Here is a 19,597-nt window from a genome sequence, read left to right as displayed (position 1 = left end):
GGACACTACATAATGATCGAAGGATCAATCCAAGAAGCAGATATAACAATTATATATGTTTATGCACCCAACATAGGAACACCTCAGTACATAAGACAAATGCTAACAACCATAAAAGGAGAAATTGACAGTAGCACAATAATAGTAGGGGACTTTAACACCCCACTTACACCAACAGACAGATCATCCAAAATGAAAATAAATAAGGAAACACAAGCTTTAAAGGACACAAAAGACCAGATAGATTTAATTGATATTTACAGAACATTCCACCCAAAAGTGGCAGAATACACTTTCTTTTCAACTGCACATGGAACATTCTCCAGGATAGATCACATCTTGGGTCACAAATCAAGCTTCGGAAAATTTAAGAAAATTGAAATCGTATCAAGCATCTTTTCTGACCACAACACTATGAGATTGGAAATCAATTACAGGCAAAAACTGTAAAAAACACAAATACATGGAGGCTAAACAGTGTGCTACTAAATAATCAAGAGATCACTGAAGAAATCAAAGAAGAAATTAAAAAATACATAGAAACAAATGACAATGAAAACACGATGACCCAAAACCTATGGGATGCAGCAGAAGCAGTTCTAACAGGGAAGTTTATAGCAATTCAGTCCCACCTCAAGAAACAAGAAAAATCTCAAATAAACAATCAAACCCTACGCTTAAAACAGCTAGAGAAAGAAGAACAAGGAAAACCCAAAGTCTGTAGAAGGAAAGAAATCATAAAGATCAGAGCAGAAATAAATGAAATACAAATGAAGAAAACAATAGCAAAGATCAATAAAACTAAAAGCAGGTTCTCTGAGAAGATAAACAAAATTGATAAACCCTTAACCAGACTCATCAAGAAAAAAAGGGAGAGGACACAAATCAATAAAATTAGAAATGAGAAAGGAGAAATCACAACTGACACAACAGAAATACAAAAGATTATAAGAGACTACTACAAACAACTCTATGCCAGTAAAATGGACAAGCATGAAGAAATGGACAAATTCTTGGAAAGGTACAATTTTCCAAGACTGAACCAGGAAGAATTAGAAAATATAAACAGACCTATCACAAGCACTGAAATTGAAACTGTAATTTAAAATCTTCCAACAAACAAAAGTCCAGGACCAGATGGCTTCACAGGCGAATTCTATCAAACATTTAGAGAAGAGCTAACACTGATCCTTCTCAAACTCTTCCAAAAAATTGCAGAGGGAGAAACACTCCCAAATTCATTCTACGAAGCCAGAATCACCTTGATACCAAAACCAGAAAAAGATATCACAAAAAAGAGAAAGCTATAGACCAATATCACTGATGAACATAGTTGCAAAAATCCTGAACAAAATACTAGTAAACAGAATCCAATAGCACATTAAAAGGATCATACACCATGATCAAGTGGGATTTATCCCAGGGATGCAAGGATTCTTCAATATATGCAAATCAATCAATGTGATACATCATATTAACAAATTAAGGAATAAAAACCATATGATCATCTCAGTAGATGCAGAAAATGCTTTTGACAAAATTCACACCCATTTATAATAAAAATTCTTCAGAAAATGGGCATAGAGGGAACCTACCTCAACATAATAAAGGCCACATATGACAAACCCACAGCAAGCATTATACTCAATGGTGAAAAACTGAAAGCATTTCCACTAAGGTCAGGAACAAGACAAGGATGTCCACTCTCAGCACTCTTATTCAACATAAATTTGGAAGTCCTAGCCACGGCAATCAGAGAAGAAAAAGAAATAAAAGGAATATAAATTGGAAAAGAAGAAGTAAAGCTGTCACTCTTTGCAGATGACATGATACTATACACAGAAAATCCTAAACATGCCACCAGAAAACTACTAGAACTAATCAATGAATTTGGTAAGGTTGCAGGATACAAAATTAATGCACGGAAGTCTCTGGCATTCCTATATACCAACAACAAAAAATCAGAAAGAGAAGTTAAGGAAACACTCCTATTTACCATTGCAGCAAAAAGAATAAAATACCTAGGAATAAACCTGCCTAAGGAGGCAAAAGACTTGTACTTAGAAAACTATAAAACACTGATGAGAGATGACATAAACAGATGGAGAAATATACCATGTTCTTGGATTGGAAGAATCAATATTGTGAAAATGACTCTACTACCCAAAGCGATCTATGGATTCAGTGCAATCCCTATCAAACTACCAATGGCATTCTTCACAGAATTAGAACAAAAAATTTTACAATTCATATGGAAACACAAAAGACCCCAAATAGCCAAAGCAATCTTGAGAAAGAAAAATGGAGTTGGAGAAATCAGGCTCCCCAACTTCAAACTATACCACAAAGCTACAGTAATCAAGACAGTATGGTTGGCACAAAAAACAGAAATATAGATCTATGGAACAGGATAGAATGCCCAGAGATAAACCCATGCACATGTGGGTACCTAATTTATGACAAAAGAGGCAAGAACATACAATGGAGAAAAGACAGTCTCTTCAGTAAGTGGTGCTGGGAAAACTGGACAGCTACATGTAAAAGAACGAAATTAGAACACGACCTAACACCATACAAAAAGTAAACTCCAAATGGATTAAAGACCTAAATGTAAGGTCAGACACTATAAAACTCTTAGAGGAAAACATAGGAAAAACACTCTTTTACATAAACCACAGCAAGATCTTTTTTGACCCACCTCCTAGAGTAACGGAAATAAAAGCAAAAGTAAACAAATGGGACTTATTTAAACTTAAAAGCTTTTACACAGCAAAGGAAACCATAAACAGGACAAAAAGACAACCATCAGAATGGGAGAAAATATATGCAAATGAAACAACAGACAAAGGATTAATCTCCAAAATATACAGGCAGCTCATGGAGCTCAATATCAAAAAAACAAAAAATCCAATTAAAAAATGGGCAAAGACCTAAATAGACATTTCACCAAGGAAGACATACAGTTGGCCAAGAGGCACATGAAAAGATGCTCAACATCACTAATCATTAGAGAAATGCAAATCAAAACTACGATGAGGTATCACCTCATGCCGGTCAGAATGGCCATTATCAAAAAATCTAAAAATAATAAATGCTGGAAAGGGTGTAGAGAAAACGGAACCCTCTTGCACTGTTGGTAGGAATGTAAATTGATACAACCACTATGGAAAACAGTATGGAGGTTCCTTAAAAAACTAAAAATAGAACTACCATATGACTCAGCAATCCCACTACTGGGCATATACCCTGAGAAAACCATAATTCAAAAAGAGACATGTACCACAGTGTTCATTGTAGCAGTATTTACAATAGCCAGGACATGGAAGCAACCTAAGTGTCCATCGACAGATGAATGGATAAAGAAGATGTGGCACATACATACAAAGGAACATTACTCAGCCATAAAAAGAAATGAGATTGAGTTATTTGTAGTGATGTGGTTGGCTCTAGAGCCTTTCATACGGAGTAAAGTAAGTCAGAAAAAGAAAAACAAATACCATATGCTAATGCATATATATGGAATCTAAAGAAAAAAATGGTACTGATGAACCTAGGTGCAGGGCAGGAATAAAGATGTAGACATAGAGAATGAACTTGAGGACACGAGGTGGGAGGGGCAAGCTGGGGCAAAGTGAGAGTAGCATCGACATATATACACTACTGAATGTAAAATAGATAGCTAGTGGGAAGCAGCCGCATAGCACAGGGAGAGCAGCTCGGTGCTTTGCGATGACCTAGAGGGGTGGGATAGGGAGGGTGGGAGGGAGGCTCAAGAGGGAGGGCACATGGAGACATATGTATGCATACAGCTGTTTCACTTTGGTGTGCAACAGAAACCAACACCATACTGTGAAGCAATTATTCTCCAATAAAGATCTATTCAAAAAAAAAAAAAAAAAAGAGCCAGGGATTCTTGGTGAAGTGGTTAATTCCCAGCTGAGACAGGAAAGATGAGCCTGGAGCATCTTGAGGTTCCAGAAAATAAACAGGTACTCAAAAATGATGGTGGTTCTATGAACAGGACACGAGAAGCAAACTGAAGGAGCTCCCAGCATCCAAAACTGGAGCAATTTGAACAAAATGTTACTAATAATAAAAATGTTGGATTATAATCATAGGATAAAATAAATAGCCATGAATCCATACTGATTTAAATAAATACTTGAATACATAAATAGTTTGGGGAGAAGGGATAACTCTTCTTTACAGAAGCATTCCAGTTCACAAACACTACAGTGGTATTGATGCGGGCAAGAGGCACCAATAGAGGCTAAAATCAGTGAGCACAAGTTTGAAGAGAAGCAGGATGTGGGCATAGTCTCACAGTTTCTCTCACAACAGATTTATTAAGTACAAAAAGAAAGCTGGTGATTTACAGTGGAAAAATCTGGTGGACACAACCTTACCCTAGTGATGAGAGTTAATGTCACTGGTGACAAGACATCTAGACATTATATGATATGATGATGATCCGCCTCAGTGATATGATGCACTAAGAAGATACAGCATCACTTCTGTGATTTTCTTGCCCAAAATACAGATCTTCTATCTAATCATAAGGAGACACCTGGCAAACCCAAAATGAGAGACATTCTGCAAAACAATGACCAGTACTCATGCCAAGTATTAAGGTCATGAAAGACCAAGGAAGCCTGAGGAATTGTCCCAGATTGGAGGAGACCATGAAGATACTAAGACAAAATGCAGTGTGGGGTCCTGGATTGGATTCTGGGATAGAAAAGGAGGACATTAGTGGAGGGAAATGGGGAAATGTGAATAAGACATGCAGCTTAGCTAATAGCATTTCCTGGTTTTGATCATCATACTGTGATTAAGTGAAGGGTTAAAATTAGAGGGAGTTTACCTGGTGGGTAAAATATGTGACCTCTCTGTTCTGCTTGTAAACTTTTCTCTAAGTCTAAAATTACTTCAAAATAAAGAGGGTTTTTTAACTTCATAATTGCAGTTCCTAAATTTCTTCCCATCTGTTTTTTTGCCATACACACCCCCTTTTCCCTATTTGCTTTCCTTTATTTGGTCCATCTTGAGAGAATATACTCTTTTCTTTTTCTTTCTTTCTTTTCTCCTTTTCTTTCTTCCCTTCCCATCCATCAGCATTTAGTAGCAGGGAGAGAGTTTTGGGTTTTTTAAACCACTCTCGTCCATTTATACTCAGCCCCAAACCCTGGTGTTTGCTTCTATGTAGTAACTCATTCCCCTTAGGAACTGAACAATGAATATTTATGAACTTGACAGATTTGCAAAGACTTTTTCATTGCTAAAGCATTTTATCTTTGTACTATAAACTTTGAGGCAGAATTCTTATATTTCAGAGATCCACATGCATATGCCTCATCCAGAAATTGCTTTAAACTGTTTAAGGAAAGATTTTCTTGATAAATACTATGAAGTTTAAAATAGCTGAATATTCAGCTAAGGACAAAACAGGCTGTATGCATATGATAGAACTGTGATTTCTGTTCCAGGAAAGTGGGGACACAGAGCAGGTATTTCTAGTCTGCTCCTTTCCTGGTTTCAGTGTCTTAAAAGTTAATTGCTTAAATATTGAATAAAGACATAGATGAGATAATAAACAGGAAGCTGTCATTTTACCTTACTTTGAAATGATTTAGATGGCTTTTGAAATAAGTATCAATCCTTTGAAACAATACATCAGTGTATTTTGATTCTTAAAAGCATTAATTCTGAAAATGCTCAGATGATGATTTCTTTCTCCTCATCCAGTCTCTCTTGATGTTAAATATAAATATATTGTTGCAATCAATACTCTACACTCACATGTTAATGGCATGTTAAATGGTTGCTAACACAATGTAGAGCTAAAAGTGACTGTCCTTACTTCTTTCAGGGAGCAAGGGTTCAGAACACAGCAAAGAATTTGGGAGTCAGGGACCGGACCCCACAGTCTGCTCCGAGGTGAGTGATTCCCCATGTCTACTCTTTCCCAGAGGACTTGCCACCATTTCCCAGACAGCGTCACTTACAGCTAATGCAACGACCCCAGGATACACCCAGTGTAGTACTGAATATACTCATGGAAGTCAGCCTTGTAAGCATTCGGTGGCAAAACGTGATTAGGCTTAAATGCTCTCAGATTAAATGAAATTTTAGGTGAAGCAAACTTAGAGGTAACATTATCAACATGATTCTATTTTTCAAGTTCCTTCCTGAATTCAAAAACAAAACTCCACACAAGCACTACTGAAATCTGTATTCCAACTGTGCCCAACCACCAAGATGCCATTGCCATTTATACTTCTCTGATCGCATGTGCTGTTCCCTCTGGCATGATCACCTGTCCCATCTGTGTCTGTATGAAAAACTGCTACATAAGCGCAAAACCCAACTTAGGGACCATTTTCTCCTTGAAGCTTTGGTTGAGTTTTCTTCCTCTCTGTGTTCCTTTAGCATCTTGTATATTGATCCACTATAGCCTTGATGTGTTGCAGTGTATCGTTCCATGTCTCTCTGCCTAACCTGAATAAGAATGCTTTAGAGGCAGGGAATATTCTTTTTGTGCCAACATAGAATATTTGAACTGATTTCAAGAATGCATGAATGAATGAATGCAAGAGCTTTTGGTTCGTTATTCTACCAGATGTTCACAGTGCACGTATCATCATAAGAAAGGACTGTAATCCACCTTTAAAATAAATAAACATGGGAACAGCCATCAAAGATTCGACTTCCCTGGGGACATTAGGGTAGGCAGCCGTCTATCTTGAAGTAGGGCAAAGTTAAATTTCTTTTACACTTGGTTGTTTTTCTGCATTTGCATTTTGACAAAAAGTAGCCCCCTCCAAGCACTGTCACAGGTGAGACACTCTTTGTTTCTATTTACAAAGCAACTACCAGAGTGAGATTGATGACTGCAGCACTTATGAAGTTCTATTTCATTCTGAAAAACTATGTGGGCAGTGAAAGTACTTGCAAAAGGGAAAACATTTTCCCCCTGAAAGTAGATGGAGTGCTCATATTCTAATCGCATTGATTTTCAGTGCCGGCTCCTACCTCTCTTTAATCCTCAAGTCTTGCTAATGTTATCTTTCATAGTTGATGAGATTAGAATCTAAGACTTTCTGTTGCTAAAGAATCGTTTCACATAGGCATTATCTCTCCAGCACCTTAGCAGTCATGGTATATTTGGGTAATAAACCCAGTGAAGCTTTAAAATTCCAATAAGAAAACAATATAATGGCTCAGCAAGGTCTTCTTAGCTGGGGCTTATAAACACTAATAAACAGTGGGGATGAGACGTAAGCATCCTGATCAATAAACCAATGTGCAAACTTAACGTGAGAAAAGAAACTGATGAGCTCACTTTGTTTTTTATTGGGTTACGTTTCAAACACTTGAAACACAATAAAACCTGCCAGTTCTAAAGTTGACATATTTTACAAGGGGGTAACAGCCCTGAGAGAGAAATCTAGAGTAATTCTTCAATTTTAGTTATGCCTTCATTCATTCTACAAACATTTCTAGAGGACCTAAGAAATGAAAAGCATTCTGCTGTGCCCCACGGAGAATGTAAGCATGAGACAGAAATCGTTCCGGCCCTCAAGGAACTTTCAGTTAAAGAGGGATGAGTGAAACACAACCACAAGGAGAGGGAGAAAGTGAGAAACACTCTGTGAGGGTGCAGAGAGGTTGCTAAGGACCACAGAGCATCTGGCATCCCTCCCATCTGGCAACCAGGATTCCTGTCCCAAAGAGATCAAAGTGAAGAACACATCTGTCTCTCCAGGCCAGGCCCTCCAAGGCAAGACTCGGGTAATGTTTCTGGAAACATCTTCACGGAGATAAAGTTTGCTGTCTCTGACTGACATAGTATTTGACTCATATCCCCAACGAATCTCTATTATAGTTTTCCTTTCTCCATTCACTGCCTTTCATTTTTAAAAAATTCACTCAGCAAACATATATTGAATTTCTGCTGTGTGTTTGTAGATATGAGGCACTTTGATAAAAGCTAAGGATAAAGACATAATCCCCTCTACCAGTCAGTGAGGTGTCATAGAGCAACAACTGAATAAAATGAAACTAGTATACAGTGTGTGTGTGTGATAAGAACCATGGCAGTGCAGCCACTATGAAAAACAGTGTGGAGGTTCCTTAAAAAACTAAAGTTGAACTACCATATGATCCAGCAATTTCACTGCTGGGCATGTATCTGGAAAAAACGAAAACACTAATTCGAAAAGATATATGCACCCCAATGTTCATAGCAGCAGTGTTTACAATAGCAAGACATGGAATCAACCCATGCCCATCAACAGACAAACTGACTTAAGAAGATGACTTAAGAAGATGTGTGTATACACACACACACACACACACACACACACACACACACACATTGGAATATTACTCAGCCATAAAAAAGAATGAAATTCTGCCATTTGTAACCATGTGGGTGGACCTAGAGAATATTATGCTGAGTGAAATTAGTCATACAGAGAAAGACAAATACTATGTGATATCACTTATATGTGGAATCTAAAAAATAATACAAATGAATATGTATATAAAACAGAATGAGACTCGCAGACATAGAAAACAAACTTGTGGCTACCAAAGAGGAGAGGGAAGAGGGAGGGACAAATTAGACATACAGGATAATAGATATAAATACTATATATAAAATAGATAAACAACAAGGATTTATTGTATAGCACAGGGAACTACACCCATTATCTTGTAACAACCTATAATGGAATAAATCCACAAAAATACTGAATCACTGTGCTCTACACCTTAAACTAACACAATACTGTAAAGCAACTGTACTTCAATTTAAAAAAAAGCACCATCACAGGAATGGCACAGATTGCCATGGGAACACAGAGAAGGGGCACATAACTCAGCCTAAGGATGGAGGGGAGAGGTTGCAGAGTATTCCTTCCCCAGTCAGCATGGTAATCAATGTCTTCCTCAGCTGATGCAGTGACACCAGTGCCTAGAGAACACGTCCCGTTCTGAGAACTACACCTAGATCTCTATGACTGACGGTTGAATGTGATTTAAGAATGATGCAGGGTGAGGCTGGAGACATAGGCAGGGGCTGGATCAGGAAGGGACTTGTGCAAGATATTGAAGAGTCTTGATTTTAACTTGAAGACAATAAGGAGCCATTAATAAACAATCTTTCTGGAAGATTTGGATTTTAGAATTTATGTCTGGCAACATTAGGAGGAGCCATTTGGGGACAACTAAGACTGAAGGCAGCAGATGCTTTGGACACTGATTGGATGTAGGAGGTTAGTGAAAAGGAAGACTCTAGGAGGACCACCAAATCTTTGGCTTGGATGACAATGGTGAAAGGTTCTAGTCACTGAGATAGTAGATGGAGGAGAAAGAGCGTGCGTGGGAAAGATGATGAGCTTGACTTGGTGGGATGGCAGTAAAGTGCAGCTGGGCATCCATGTGGAGATGCTTTTGATACAAATGAGGTTCCTCCTCCTTGTAACTAGCATATATTGACTGGCCAGAACAATAAACATATCTTCACCAAGAACCAAATATGACATTCCAGATGTAACGGCGCACTGGTCTTATTTTCTATTGCATTACACACTTTGGAAACTACTTGTGTAACGAAAATTTGATTTCCTTTATTTACATACTTGGGAGACAGCACATTGTAGTGGTTAAAAGTGAAAAAAATGATTTGGGGTCCCGTTCCTGCCAGGTGACCTTATTTAGTCAGGTTATTTATCTTCTCTGAGACAGTTTTTGCCCTCTGTTAAATTGGGAGAATTGCCTTGGGTCAGAGTGTTATTGATAATTTAGCCTTGAATGGAGGCATTCACTTTGTGGTCTCCTTTAACACGGGTTTTATTTGTGCCATGTAGAAAGATGAAGGGCATGATCTATAGACTGAAGTTGGAAAGTTCTGTTCTCTGCAGACTTAAATTTGGGCTCGAAATGCCAGCTCCAGGATGGCCGCCTGAGCCCAACAGGAAAAGGAGAAAGTGGACCCAGAAACAAACGTTTTTTGTGCAGGGCCCGATGTGCACGAGTGGGATGTGAATACGGCAGGGGCTCCAAAATGCTGGGCAAAGTACTCCCGTGACCTAACTCTTTAGCTGACAAAAAGCAGACGCCTCAGCAGAGAGCAAAAGTCCAACTCGTACCTATTACATTTGACTTACAAACTTCATCTGCCTGTGCTCAATTCCCGAAGCCCCACCATTTCCGTGACAGATGTGTCTGAACTCAGATAACCCTGAGTTACTTCCAAGAAGCCTCCCCAAAGGCTACATCTGCCCAGCTCTGCGGTACCCAGAGCTATTACTTTATTAGGTGATCACAGGGCGTAGCCTTTTCCCCAATTTGCGAGACGGATATTGCAAAGACTGCTCTACCCAGTGGCATTAGTTACGCTGTGTGAAAACATGCAGTGCAAGGTAATGGAAAGTGACGTCTTAGCCCAGATCTCAAGGCATAGGACATTTGCCACCCAGCTGACTGTTCCTGTTCTACGTAAGTCCACTGTGCCTTTTCACTCATTAAGCAGCACTTTCAGGGAAATAAAATGATAGAAATAAAAGAGGAAAAGAACTTTCCCATCATTCTATTATTCCAGCACTGGGAACGCAATTTGAAGCAACACCATATCCTTCAGCTGCAAAAGCAGCTTTTAAGAATATCAGCTCAGTTTAATGTATTCTTTTCTCCGGGAAGGATGAAATAAATTTTCTGATGTGAGATGTCCTCATTTCAGCGTTCATTTTCTTCCATGGAGATGACATGTACAGTATTAACCACCTTCCAGACTCCAGAGGCGGTAACTTCTCTGTGTTTCCAGAGTAGGAAAGTTCATTTTGTTAACAAGGTTTCTAACTCGATATTAAATCCTTTTCATTCTCTCCCCTTTGATTTCGAATGACCATGGGATTAAATGTTGAAGGGAGAGGAAATTTATAATTTGATAAATTTGTCAACAACTCATTTAAAGTGTGTTCAATTTCATCTGTAAAAGAGTGAGTCACCGCAGAAAGTCCTGGGTTTGGAGTGCTTTTAAAATGGAGCAAAGTTGAAATCTGCACCTTAAATTTTTAGATCATCAGACAAAGCTCTGAAGTAGGACCAGCGTGGCCGTGGGCATTCCTGAGGACTACAGGCTTACAACCAGCCACCTTAGATCAGCTTGTGTTCTCTCAGGTTCTGCCTTAATAGTGGGTGTGCCCTGGGTATTACCGTTGCAGTGGTTATATCCCCCTTTATTTGAGTTCTGGAGTTAGGATTCAACCATTCAGAAAAACGTGGACCACTAGAACTTGTATAATCCTACTAGTTCAGTCCCCTGAGCTTTGCCTTCATGCTGTATGGTTTCAAAAAACTAGACCTGCGATGCAAAGAGAGAGCATCTTGGAGCATCTCTGCCAGTTCCGATGGATTCCTTAGTCCACTTGAATCTCCACCTGATTCTATTGACAGATGAGTGACAGTGTGGGCAGAGCTGGACAGGTATTCCTTAGGAAGCACCAGCTAATCGTGCCTTGATATTCAGGCCTCAGGACTGTGCCACATCAGCCTAGCCATGACCAGCTGCCAGCGCCCCCAGGATGGCACAGAAGGAAGCAAATTTCTAAGACAAGTCGGAAAATCAGTAACCCGTAAGAGGTAGATGCTGCGTTGCTACAAGATAATCGTGATAGACATGATGGTAATTATCTCCTAGCGTTCGGAGAGTCACTTGTGCTACCAGCAGGGTGAGCAGCCTGGGTGGGCAGCACTGCAACAGAAGCAGCTGGTGTAGAAACGGCAGCATCAATAGGCATCTAGATGTGCAAAGAGACGTTGGTGTTTTGTAATAACAGAACCGGAATTTTGGAGTTTGCTAACGCACAGGCAATTTTTAGTGAAATTGGTGACATGATCATGACTGTCTCCCAAACCAAGAAATTATTGTCAATGTATTTGTTAAACAAATAAAAACATGTCAAGCAATGTCAATATGCCGGGCTGTTGTCACACCTTCCCATGCCTTTTGTAGGCTGTACAAGCTGTGCGAGCCTCCTCCCCCAGCTGGAGAAGAATGAGGAGACTCTCCAAGGGACCAGGCAAGCAGAAGCTTCTGAACACTGGACTAGACAAAGGATGCGCTGGCTAAACGTTCTCCACTCAACATAAGAAAATGGATTTTCTTCTCTTGGTCTTTCATCATGGTGTAAATAACTAATGTTCAGCTTGCACTTAGATATTTGTGCTGGAAATGGATGGAAGTCCATTCAGACAACTCAGCTTCACAAACCGATCTTTCATGTGTGTTAACGTGAACGATCCATCCCTGGAGATTACATAAAAAAATAGCAGAGATAAAACGTTAACCATTGTGCCTCCTTTCCCATTTATTAAAATTATTGTATTGTGTTTGCTTTCCTCTTCTCCAAATGGAGCACGTTATGTTGGATATTTCCGTTTGAAGAAGTCTGTCATTGAAGAAATGTGGTCACACTTTCCAGATCATCACACAGAAATGTGACAGACAATAGAGACTGGGTGTCTTAGGTTTTCTGTCTCCCACTTGCATCTGAGAAAGTAGCTTGCGGGTGAAAGGTGACGAGCATCCTTTACTCTTTCTAAGGGAGTGGTTCTCAGTAGAGGAGAAGAGAGCTGACTGAGGTCTCCAGCAAGACCTTCTTCCAGCTGCTTTCAGGGACCCTTTATGCTCGTGGACAGTTCCAGGGAACCATGCTGTCCTTGGCCTCTGAAGTGGGCGTGGCTTCCTTGGGCGATGCGTCCTGATGCTGCGCCGTAGGTGTCCAGGAGATGGGGAGAGGCAGGGATGGGGGAGGGTTGGAAGGAAGACTAGGGTGAAGGAGGGAAAAATAAGCTTATTTAAAAAGTCAACCTTTAAATTTGAAAGATACCTAAAGCTCTTATTTTATTAAAGGCTTTCATATGAGATGTCAGACTCCTAAAAGAATACACCATGCTGAATGTTTTTCTATCAAGGTAATATATATATAAGATGAGAAAATAAAGCTTTATTTGTTGAACTTTAAAAGGACTGTTAGAGACCTTGATAATTTATGAAAGTACAAGGTGTATTCTATTTTCATGCTAGAGTTTACATAATGTTTATCCTTTCTACATTGATAAAATAACATTGTTTTTTTAGCATAATGAATATAGTAATATTGATTTTAAATCTGTAATTTTCAAAACAATTATGCCCTTACTGTGATTGTGATACTTAGGTGGATTTAGATTAATTGCTTATGTGAAATGCTTTTCATAACTACAGTATATACAAACCATTATGAAATTTTAATTTATGAAATTTGATAATAGTTTTCAAACACTTATTAAAAAAACTTTCATCACTAGCAGTTGTGTATTGAATCACAGAAATACTGTGTTGCATATACATGAGGCCTTTATATACTGGTCAAATTAATAATAAATGTTATTCAGCACAGAAGCACTTAAGACTTTTATGCTAAGTACACATCTATAATGAAAAATAAACCAACATCAGAGATTTCAGAGAAAAAGTTGAACACTTTGAATTTAATGAAGATATGACCTTAATATAAATATCTACATGAAACATATTCTTCACTTTCAGGGGTTTAACATTCTTGATACTATTGCAAGTGACCCTGAAGGTCCATGAAATTAGTAAGTTGTGATTTTCCTGGACTGAAATTTTGATTACATTTAACACAGGGCTAATGAGCGAGTAAAACTGATTAACCAGCAAGTACTTTTCATGTTGTCATTACTGTTTTCTAATCACTACCCTAGAAGTAGTGTTCCTTATTAGAGGCATGAAGAGATCACTTAAACATTTCAGTCGTACTTTGCTGTTTCATCAGGGAAAACCATCTGCTATTGTAGTATTTACAAATTAGCATATTTTAAGATCAAATCTCTATATAATAGGGTTACTTAATATTGTTTTAAGGGTTAAACATGGTGTAAGTGTACCATCTTATCAGAGTGCTTGGCACTTATTAAAATCTCAGAAGTTAGTGATGACTTATATTACCATCAGTCACTGTGATTTTTGATTGTAATAAAAACTGTAGCTAAAACCTAAGTAATTTCTACCTGCCAAGCAATACCTCCAGGTGCTTCCCCCTTACTTTGTTGTTATTGCTTCATTAATCCTAATGGTGATCTGAGGTGATATTCTTTGCATCACCCCCATTTTACCATTGAGGAAGTAAAGCAAAGAATAGTCCAGTGACTTGCCCAAGATCACATGGCTGACAAGTGGTAGAAGCGGGATTTGAACCCAGGAAGTCTGTCTTCTTAATACCTTGTGCTGCTTTTCCTTATTAATATAGGAAATGTAATATTGCCAATTATTTGTTAGTAAAGTTGGAGTTATGTGTGGTGTGGGCCATTAAACTATACATCTTATACTGAGAAAAAAGTGAATTGAAATGTGTAAAATGCCTTTAATATATGAAAACCATAGGATTCCCTGGACATTTTACCATTCTGGATACACATTATGAGGTAACCCAATGCTGTTGCAATCTGAAAAAACATGATATATCCCTCATAATTGAAGATAACAGTCTTAGATATGCTTTGAAAGTCTGGAATAGTACATTATATAAAATTTGACTATGATTCCAAAACAGTGATAACAGTAAAAAATGTCGAATGAGTGAATTAATAAAGACAGCTCTTCAGCACCATGATGTACCTCTGTGTGACATCGGACATTTAACTGACCTTGAGTTTTTAGATGAGAGCGGGTATGTTCAGGGTGGTATGACCATAGACTGGCCTTGAGTTTTTAGATGAGATCGGGTATGTTCAGGGTGGTGTGACCATAGACTGGCCTTGAGTTTTTAGAATGGGTTTACCTCAATGCTCACATACTCCTCTGCAAGCAGTGTACCTTTAAACATTACAAAAGCCTGCTAACAGTTCTTCCAAGTTCTGACGACTTTGAAGTTCTGAGTTTGGACATCTGCCTCTCTCCACCTAAAAGGGAAGGTCACACCTAGAAATTTTGGTTCTTAATATGGGACTGATTCATAAATACTTGTTAACTAGTCATTCATGGTCAATAAATCTTAAACATTCCATCATATCTTAAAAAGTTTTCTCATTAAGTATTACAAAATTTAGTATATTATTGAAAGTGTGAGTAATTTGAAGAGACTAGAATTTTACATCTACTTTCATTACATTTAACAAGAAAGAAAGAAAGAGGGAAGAAAGGAAGGAAGGAGGGAAAGAGAAAGAAAAAGAAAGAAAGAAAGAAAGGAAGGAAGGAAGAGAGAAAGAAACATGGAGGAAGGAAGGAAGGGAGGAACTTTTGTACTAGTTTTACTTATATTGGATATGTAATTTTGAATTTAGAGTATAAGCTTTGTTTTATGAACCAATATCCCCATTTTGGAAGTCTCACACTATTTTCTGTCTTTTCAAATCATATTCTACCAGTGGCTTAGATTCACTGTGTGTTCAGTGGCCACTGTTATTGCAGCAACAATGTTCAATTTAAAAGTAGGTTAATTTCTCATGATACTATAATACATATGACATTATATTGATATTGGTTCTGACTCTACTAATTTAAATTTTGTGATAGTTAAATTCAGAATGAAATGATACTGACCTTGGCACTAACTGTAAAAGCCAAGAAAATGAATGGGTAAAAAAATCCCTAGGGGATATTAACTCAGTTAAGAAACCAAACTACTTTCAACCCTTTGGACACATTTTAACAGCAAAACTAATGTTTATTGACTTGGAAGCATTCAGTTGAGTTAGTTACTCTATGTATTTGAAAATAATAAATTTGCAATTAGAACACCAAAGTATTCTTTCGTTAGTTCACGTAGATCTTTTCCTGTGTAGCATGATTTAGTGCAGAATAGAGGGCATACTTTTATTCATCTATATTTTCAGTAAAACATAAGATTGAAATTTAAAATGATCTTAATTTAAGTCATTTACATTTTACTTTAAAGGTCATTTTTAGATTTTCTTCACTAACTGTATTTAGTAATAATGAAACTAACCTTTATCATGTGACTAAATTGCTTCTGAATTTTCAAAAACTATGTTTCATTTTTAAAGGCTTATTTTTAAGTGAATTATCGTACAAAATTATACCTCAATTACTTTCCCAAAGTGAGTAGTAGTTATTTCATTAACATGTATATATATTAACATTAACCAGTTTGCCAAATGAATTGTCAGTTGCCCTGCATAAACGTGAAAGCAAAAGCTTTGGAAACGATTTAGGATGATCTGAACCTCGATTAAGAAAAATATTCTGAACTTTATCAACTTTTTTGAAGGGTTAGGGATGAGCCTCAGAAAAGTTTCACCCTTGATGAAGCAGATGAGGTGGGGTAAAGTTCCAGCAGGCATCTGGGCCAGGAGTGGGCTTAGGCTGGTTCCTTTTACATACAGTGGCCATAACCTTTGTAGGTGCTGTGATTCCATAATAGTTATCATGGTTAGTCTTTTGTTTTCAAAATTTTTACTACGTAAAAGCTTTGCTTTTAACAGTGATCTCAGCGTTCATATTGCCAAGCTGTGCTATGCAGACACATAGCCTACTTCACTCAGGATAGCTTGCTTCTCTCACTGAGAAGAGATGTCTGAAGTCTACTAGGTGTACTAAGATATATATATATATATATATATACACACACACATATATTTATAATGTTTTGTTTTTACGGTAATACATTATAAAACTTACTTAGATTCTTCTGTCTTATTTTGTATGAAGGTATGAACTATATAGTTGTTCAGTATGTTGAATGTCTGTCTAAATATGCCGTAAGCATACCTGGTAGGCCATCTTTTGATCACTGGCACTAGTTTACTGCTCCACCTGGAGTCTATTGACCTGGCTTTGCCGTCAGAAGAAGTAGCCAATTACGAACAAAATTGTTGAATTCTTACATGATAGTTCTAGTTTGAATAGCTAATTTGGGGTGCAAACAACAGAATAAATGTTATCCACTCATGTGTTCATTCAACAAACGTGTTTGAGAATTCACTTTGTAAAAGGCACAGCCAGTGGGCCTCATTTATGTGTTGCGTGTATTTGGTTCAAAAATCTTAACAGTATCTCCGCTGTGTTAATCTCCTCTGTGTCTTTTACTTGGAATGATATTATTTGTAACACAAACCTATTCTAATACCATGTATGTATATATACTGTGTGAAGTCGAGAATGCTAAGTAAGTAAAATGCCCTAGAAAAAGTACATTTGAATTTGAGTGTCTAATGCCTCAAGCAAATTTACTGGAGTTTCAGATGAATGTATATTTTTGTAACTGCCAAGTAAATGAGTAGAACATAGCTTTTTGTTTAAAAAATATTTTTATAAGTATTCATTTACCCAGTATTCATTATTTTCAACATTAAAATATCAAATTGGTTCTATAAATAGTGATTCTTTTGAATATATTCATATTTAACATTGTATAACACCCAAACTGTAATGACAATTTCATCCAAATATATTATTATAGTAGTCTGCTTTTCCTTTGTAAAATATACATGTAACATAGTTTCAATCACTCAGTATTTTGTGTGTGTTAAAATGATCAAGTGTATTATGTATTTTATATCATTTATTTTTGTCGGCATAAAAAAGACTAGAACAGTGACATTGTATCGTACATGTCAAAAATAATAAAGAGAAATCTAGTACGCCCATCTCAGTTTCTATCCATTTAAATTTAACTAATTTCTATTATGTTCTCACCTGTTTAGGAGACACAAATATCCATGAAACAGAGCTTTTCACCCTTTAAGAATTCACAAGCTCAGTAGAAGAAATTTGATAAACATGTGAAACAAGTCTACAAATATGACCCAAGGTGAGTTGTAGAGACAGTGACTGTTAGAAAAAGAAGCTAACTGTGAGCAGGAAAGCTTCATGGAAGATAAGAGGCTGTGTGTTCCCTGAATTAACTAGCCAATCTACCAGGGTTTATTCAGTACCTGTTATGGATAAGCTCCTAGCCTAGTTGCATAATATATGCAATTATAAATGCATATAATTCCCAAACTCTGCAGTTAAAGGACTTGGTATATATTGATGATTTGGTGCACAAACCAGAATTGTAACTACCAACATAAGGCAATACACACTAATACAAAATGAGAGGTAAGACAATGAAAAATGGGTACTATAGAAATTCAATGAATTTATCAATAGATTCAATCCAACATCTCTTTATGGGACACCTAGGAATTACTTATCAGGTACTGAGCTAAGCTGGCTATTTAATCCATATATGGATTAAATATATATAGCTATTGCACATGTGGAGTTTACTGTCTAGAAGGGGAAGACTGACAAAAAAATACAGAAATAATGAGAGATGGCTAGGTCAGCTTCCAGCATGTGTAAGATTAAGCAATGGAAGAAGGGAATGCAACCTTTTTAACAAAAACATCATGCATACAGGCGAGATGCAAATGTGCCAGATATTTTGGTGAGTTGGTGAGTAGATCAGTTTGGATAGAGGATTAAGATTTGTGAATGTGGTAACTAATGACGTTGAGCTTTTATCCTGTGTTTTTGGCTATTAATATAATGATTTTTAGGAACTGTCTGTTTAGATGCTTGCACATTTTTACTGAGTTTGTTGCTTTTTATTATTGCTTTATAAAGTTCTTTATATACCAAAAATCAAAACAAAAAAAGATTTGTGAATGGAATTTGATAGGGATTGCATTGAATTCCATAGGTTGCCTTGGATTGTATAGTCATTTTAACAATACTGATTCTTCCAATCCAAGAACACGGTATATCTTTCCATCTGTTTGTGTCATCTTCAGTTTCTTTCATCAGCGTCTTAACAGTTTTCAGAGTAAAGGTCTTTTGCCTCCTTAGGTAGGTTTATTCCTCGGTATAGTATTCTTTTTGATGCAATGGTAAATGGGATTGTTTCCTTAATTTCTCTTTCTGATCTTTTGTTGTTAGTGTATAAAACTGCAGCAGTTTAATGTGCATTAATTTTGTACCCTGCAACTTTACTGAAATCATTGATGATCTCTAGTAGTTTTCTGGTAACGTCTTTAGGATTTTCTATGTATAGTATTGTGTCATCTGCAAAGAGTGATAGTTTCACTTCTTCTTTTCCAGTTTGGATTCCTTTTATTTCTTTTTCTTCTCTGATTGCTGTGGCTAGGACTTCCAAAACTATGTTGAATAAAAGTGGAGAGTGGGCATCCTTGTCTTGTTCCTGATCTTAGAGGGAATGCTTTCAGCTTTTCACCCTTGAGTATGATGTTAGCTGTGGGTTTGTCATATATGGTCTTTAAAAATGTTGCAGTATGTTCCCTCTATACTGACTTTCTGGAGAGCTTTTAGTCATAAATGGATGTTGAATTTATCAAAAGCTTTTTCTGTATCTATTGAGATTATCATATGGTTTTTATTCTTCAGTTTGTTAATGTGGGGTATCACACGGATTGATTTGTGGATGTTGAAAAATCCTTATATCCCTGGGATAAATCCCACTTGATCATGGTGTATGATCCTTTCACTGTATTCTTGGATTTGGTTTGCTAGTATTTTGTTGATTTTTGCATCTATGTTCATCAGTAATATTGGCCTTTAATT

The 19,597-nt window shown here is 37.2% G+C and overlaps 1 protein-coding gene across 1 annotated transcript in view; it reads left to right on the top strand.

The window, feature by feature from the left end:
* PREX2 (phosphatidylinositol-3,4,5-trisphosphate dependent Rac exchange factor 2) overlaps window positions 1–18,709 on the top strand; it is a 291,836-nt gene extending 273,127 nt beyond the window's left edge. The window contains exons 39-40 of the mRNA XM_027127947.1: window positions 5,870–5,937; window positions 12,020–18,709. Of these exons, the coding sequence (XP_026983748.1) occupies window positions 5,870–5,937; window positions 12,020–12,065 (114 nt within the window). The 3' untranslated portion in view covers window positions 12,066–18,709. The remainder of the gene's footprint in view (window positions 1–5,869; window positions 5,938–12,019) is intronic.
* Window positions 18,710–19,597: the final 888 nt, after the last annotated feature.

The sequence above is a fragment of the Aethalodelphis obliquidens genome, unplaced genomic scaffold (assembly GCF_003676395.1).
Source record: "Aethalodelphis obliquidens isolate GAN/ISIS:26980383/991018 unplaced genomic scaffold, ASM367639v1 scaffold33, whole genome shotgun sequence".
Classification (NCBI taxonomy): Eukaryota; Metazoa; Chordata; class Mammalia; order Artiodactyla; family Delphinidae; genus Aethalodelphis; species Aethalodelphis obliquidens.
Note: the sequence above shows the minus strand (reverse complement) of the source record. Positions and strands in the feature narration are given on the sequence as shown.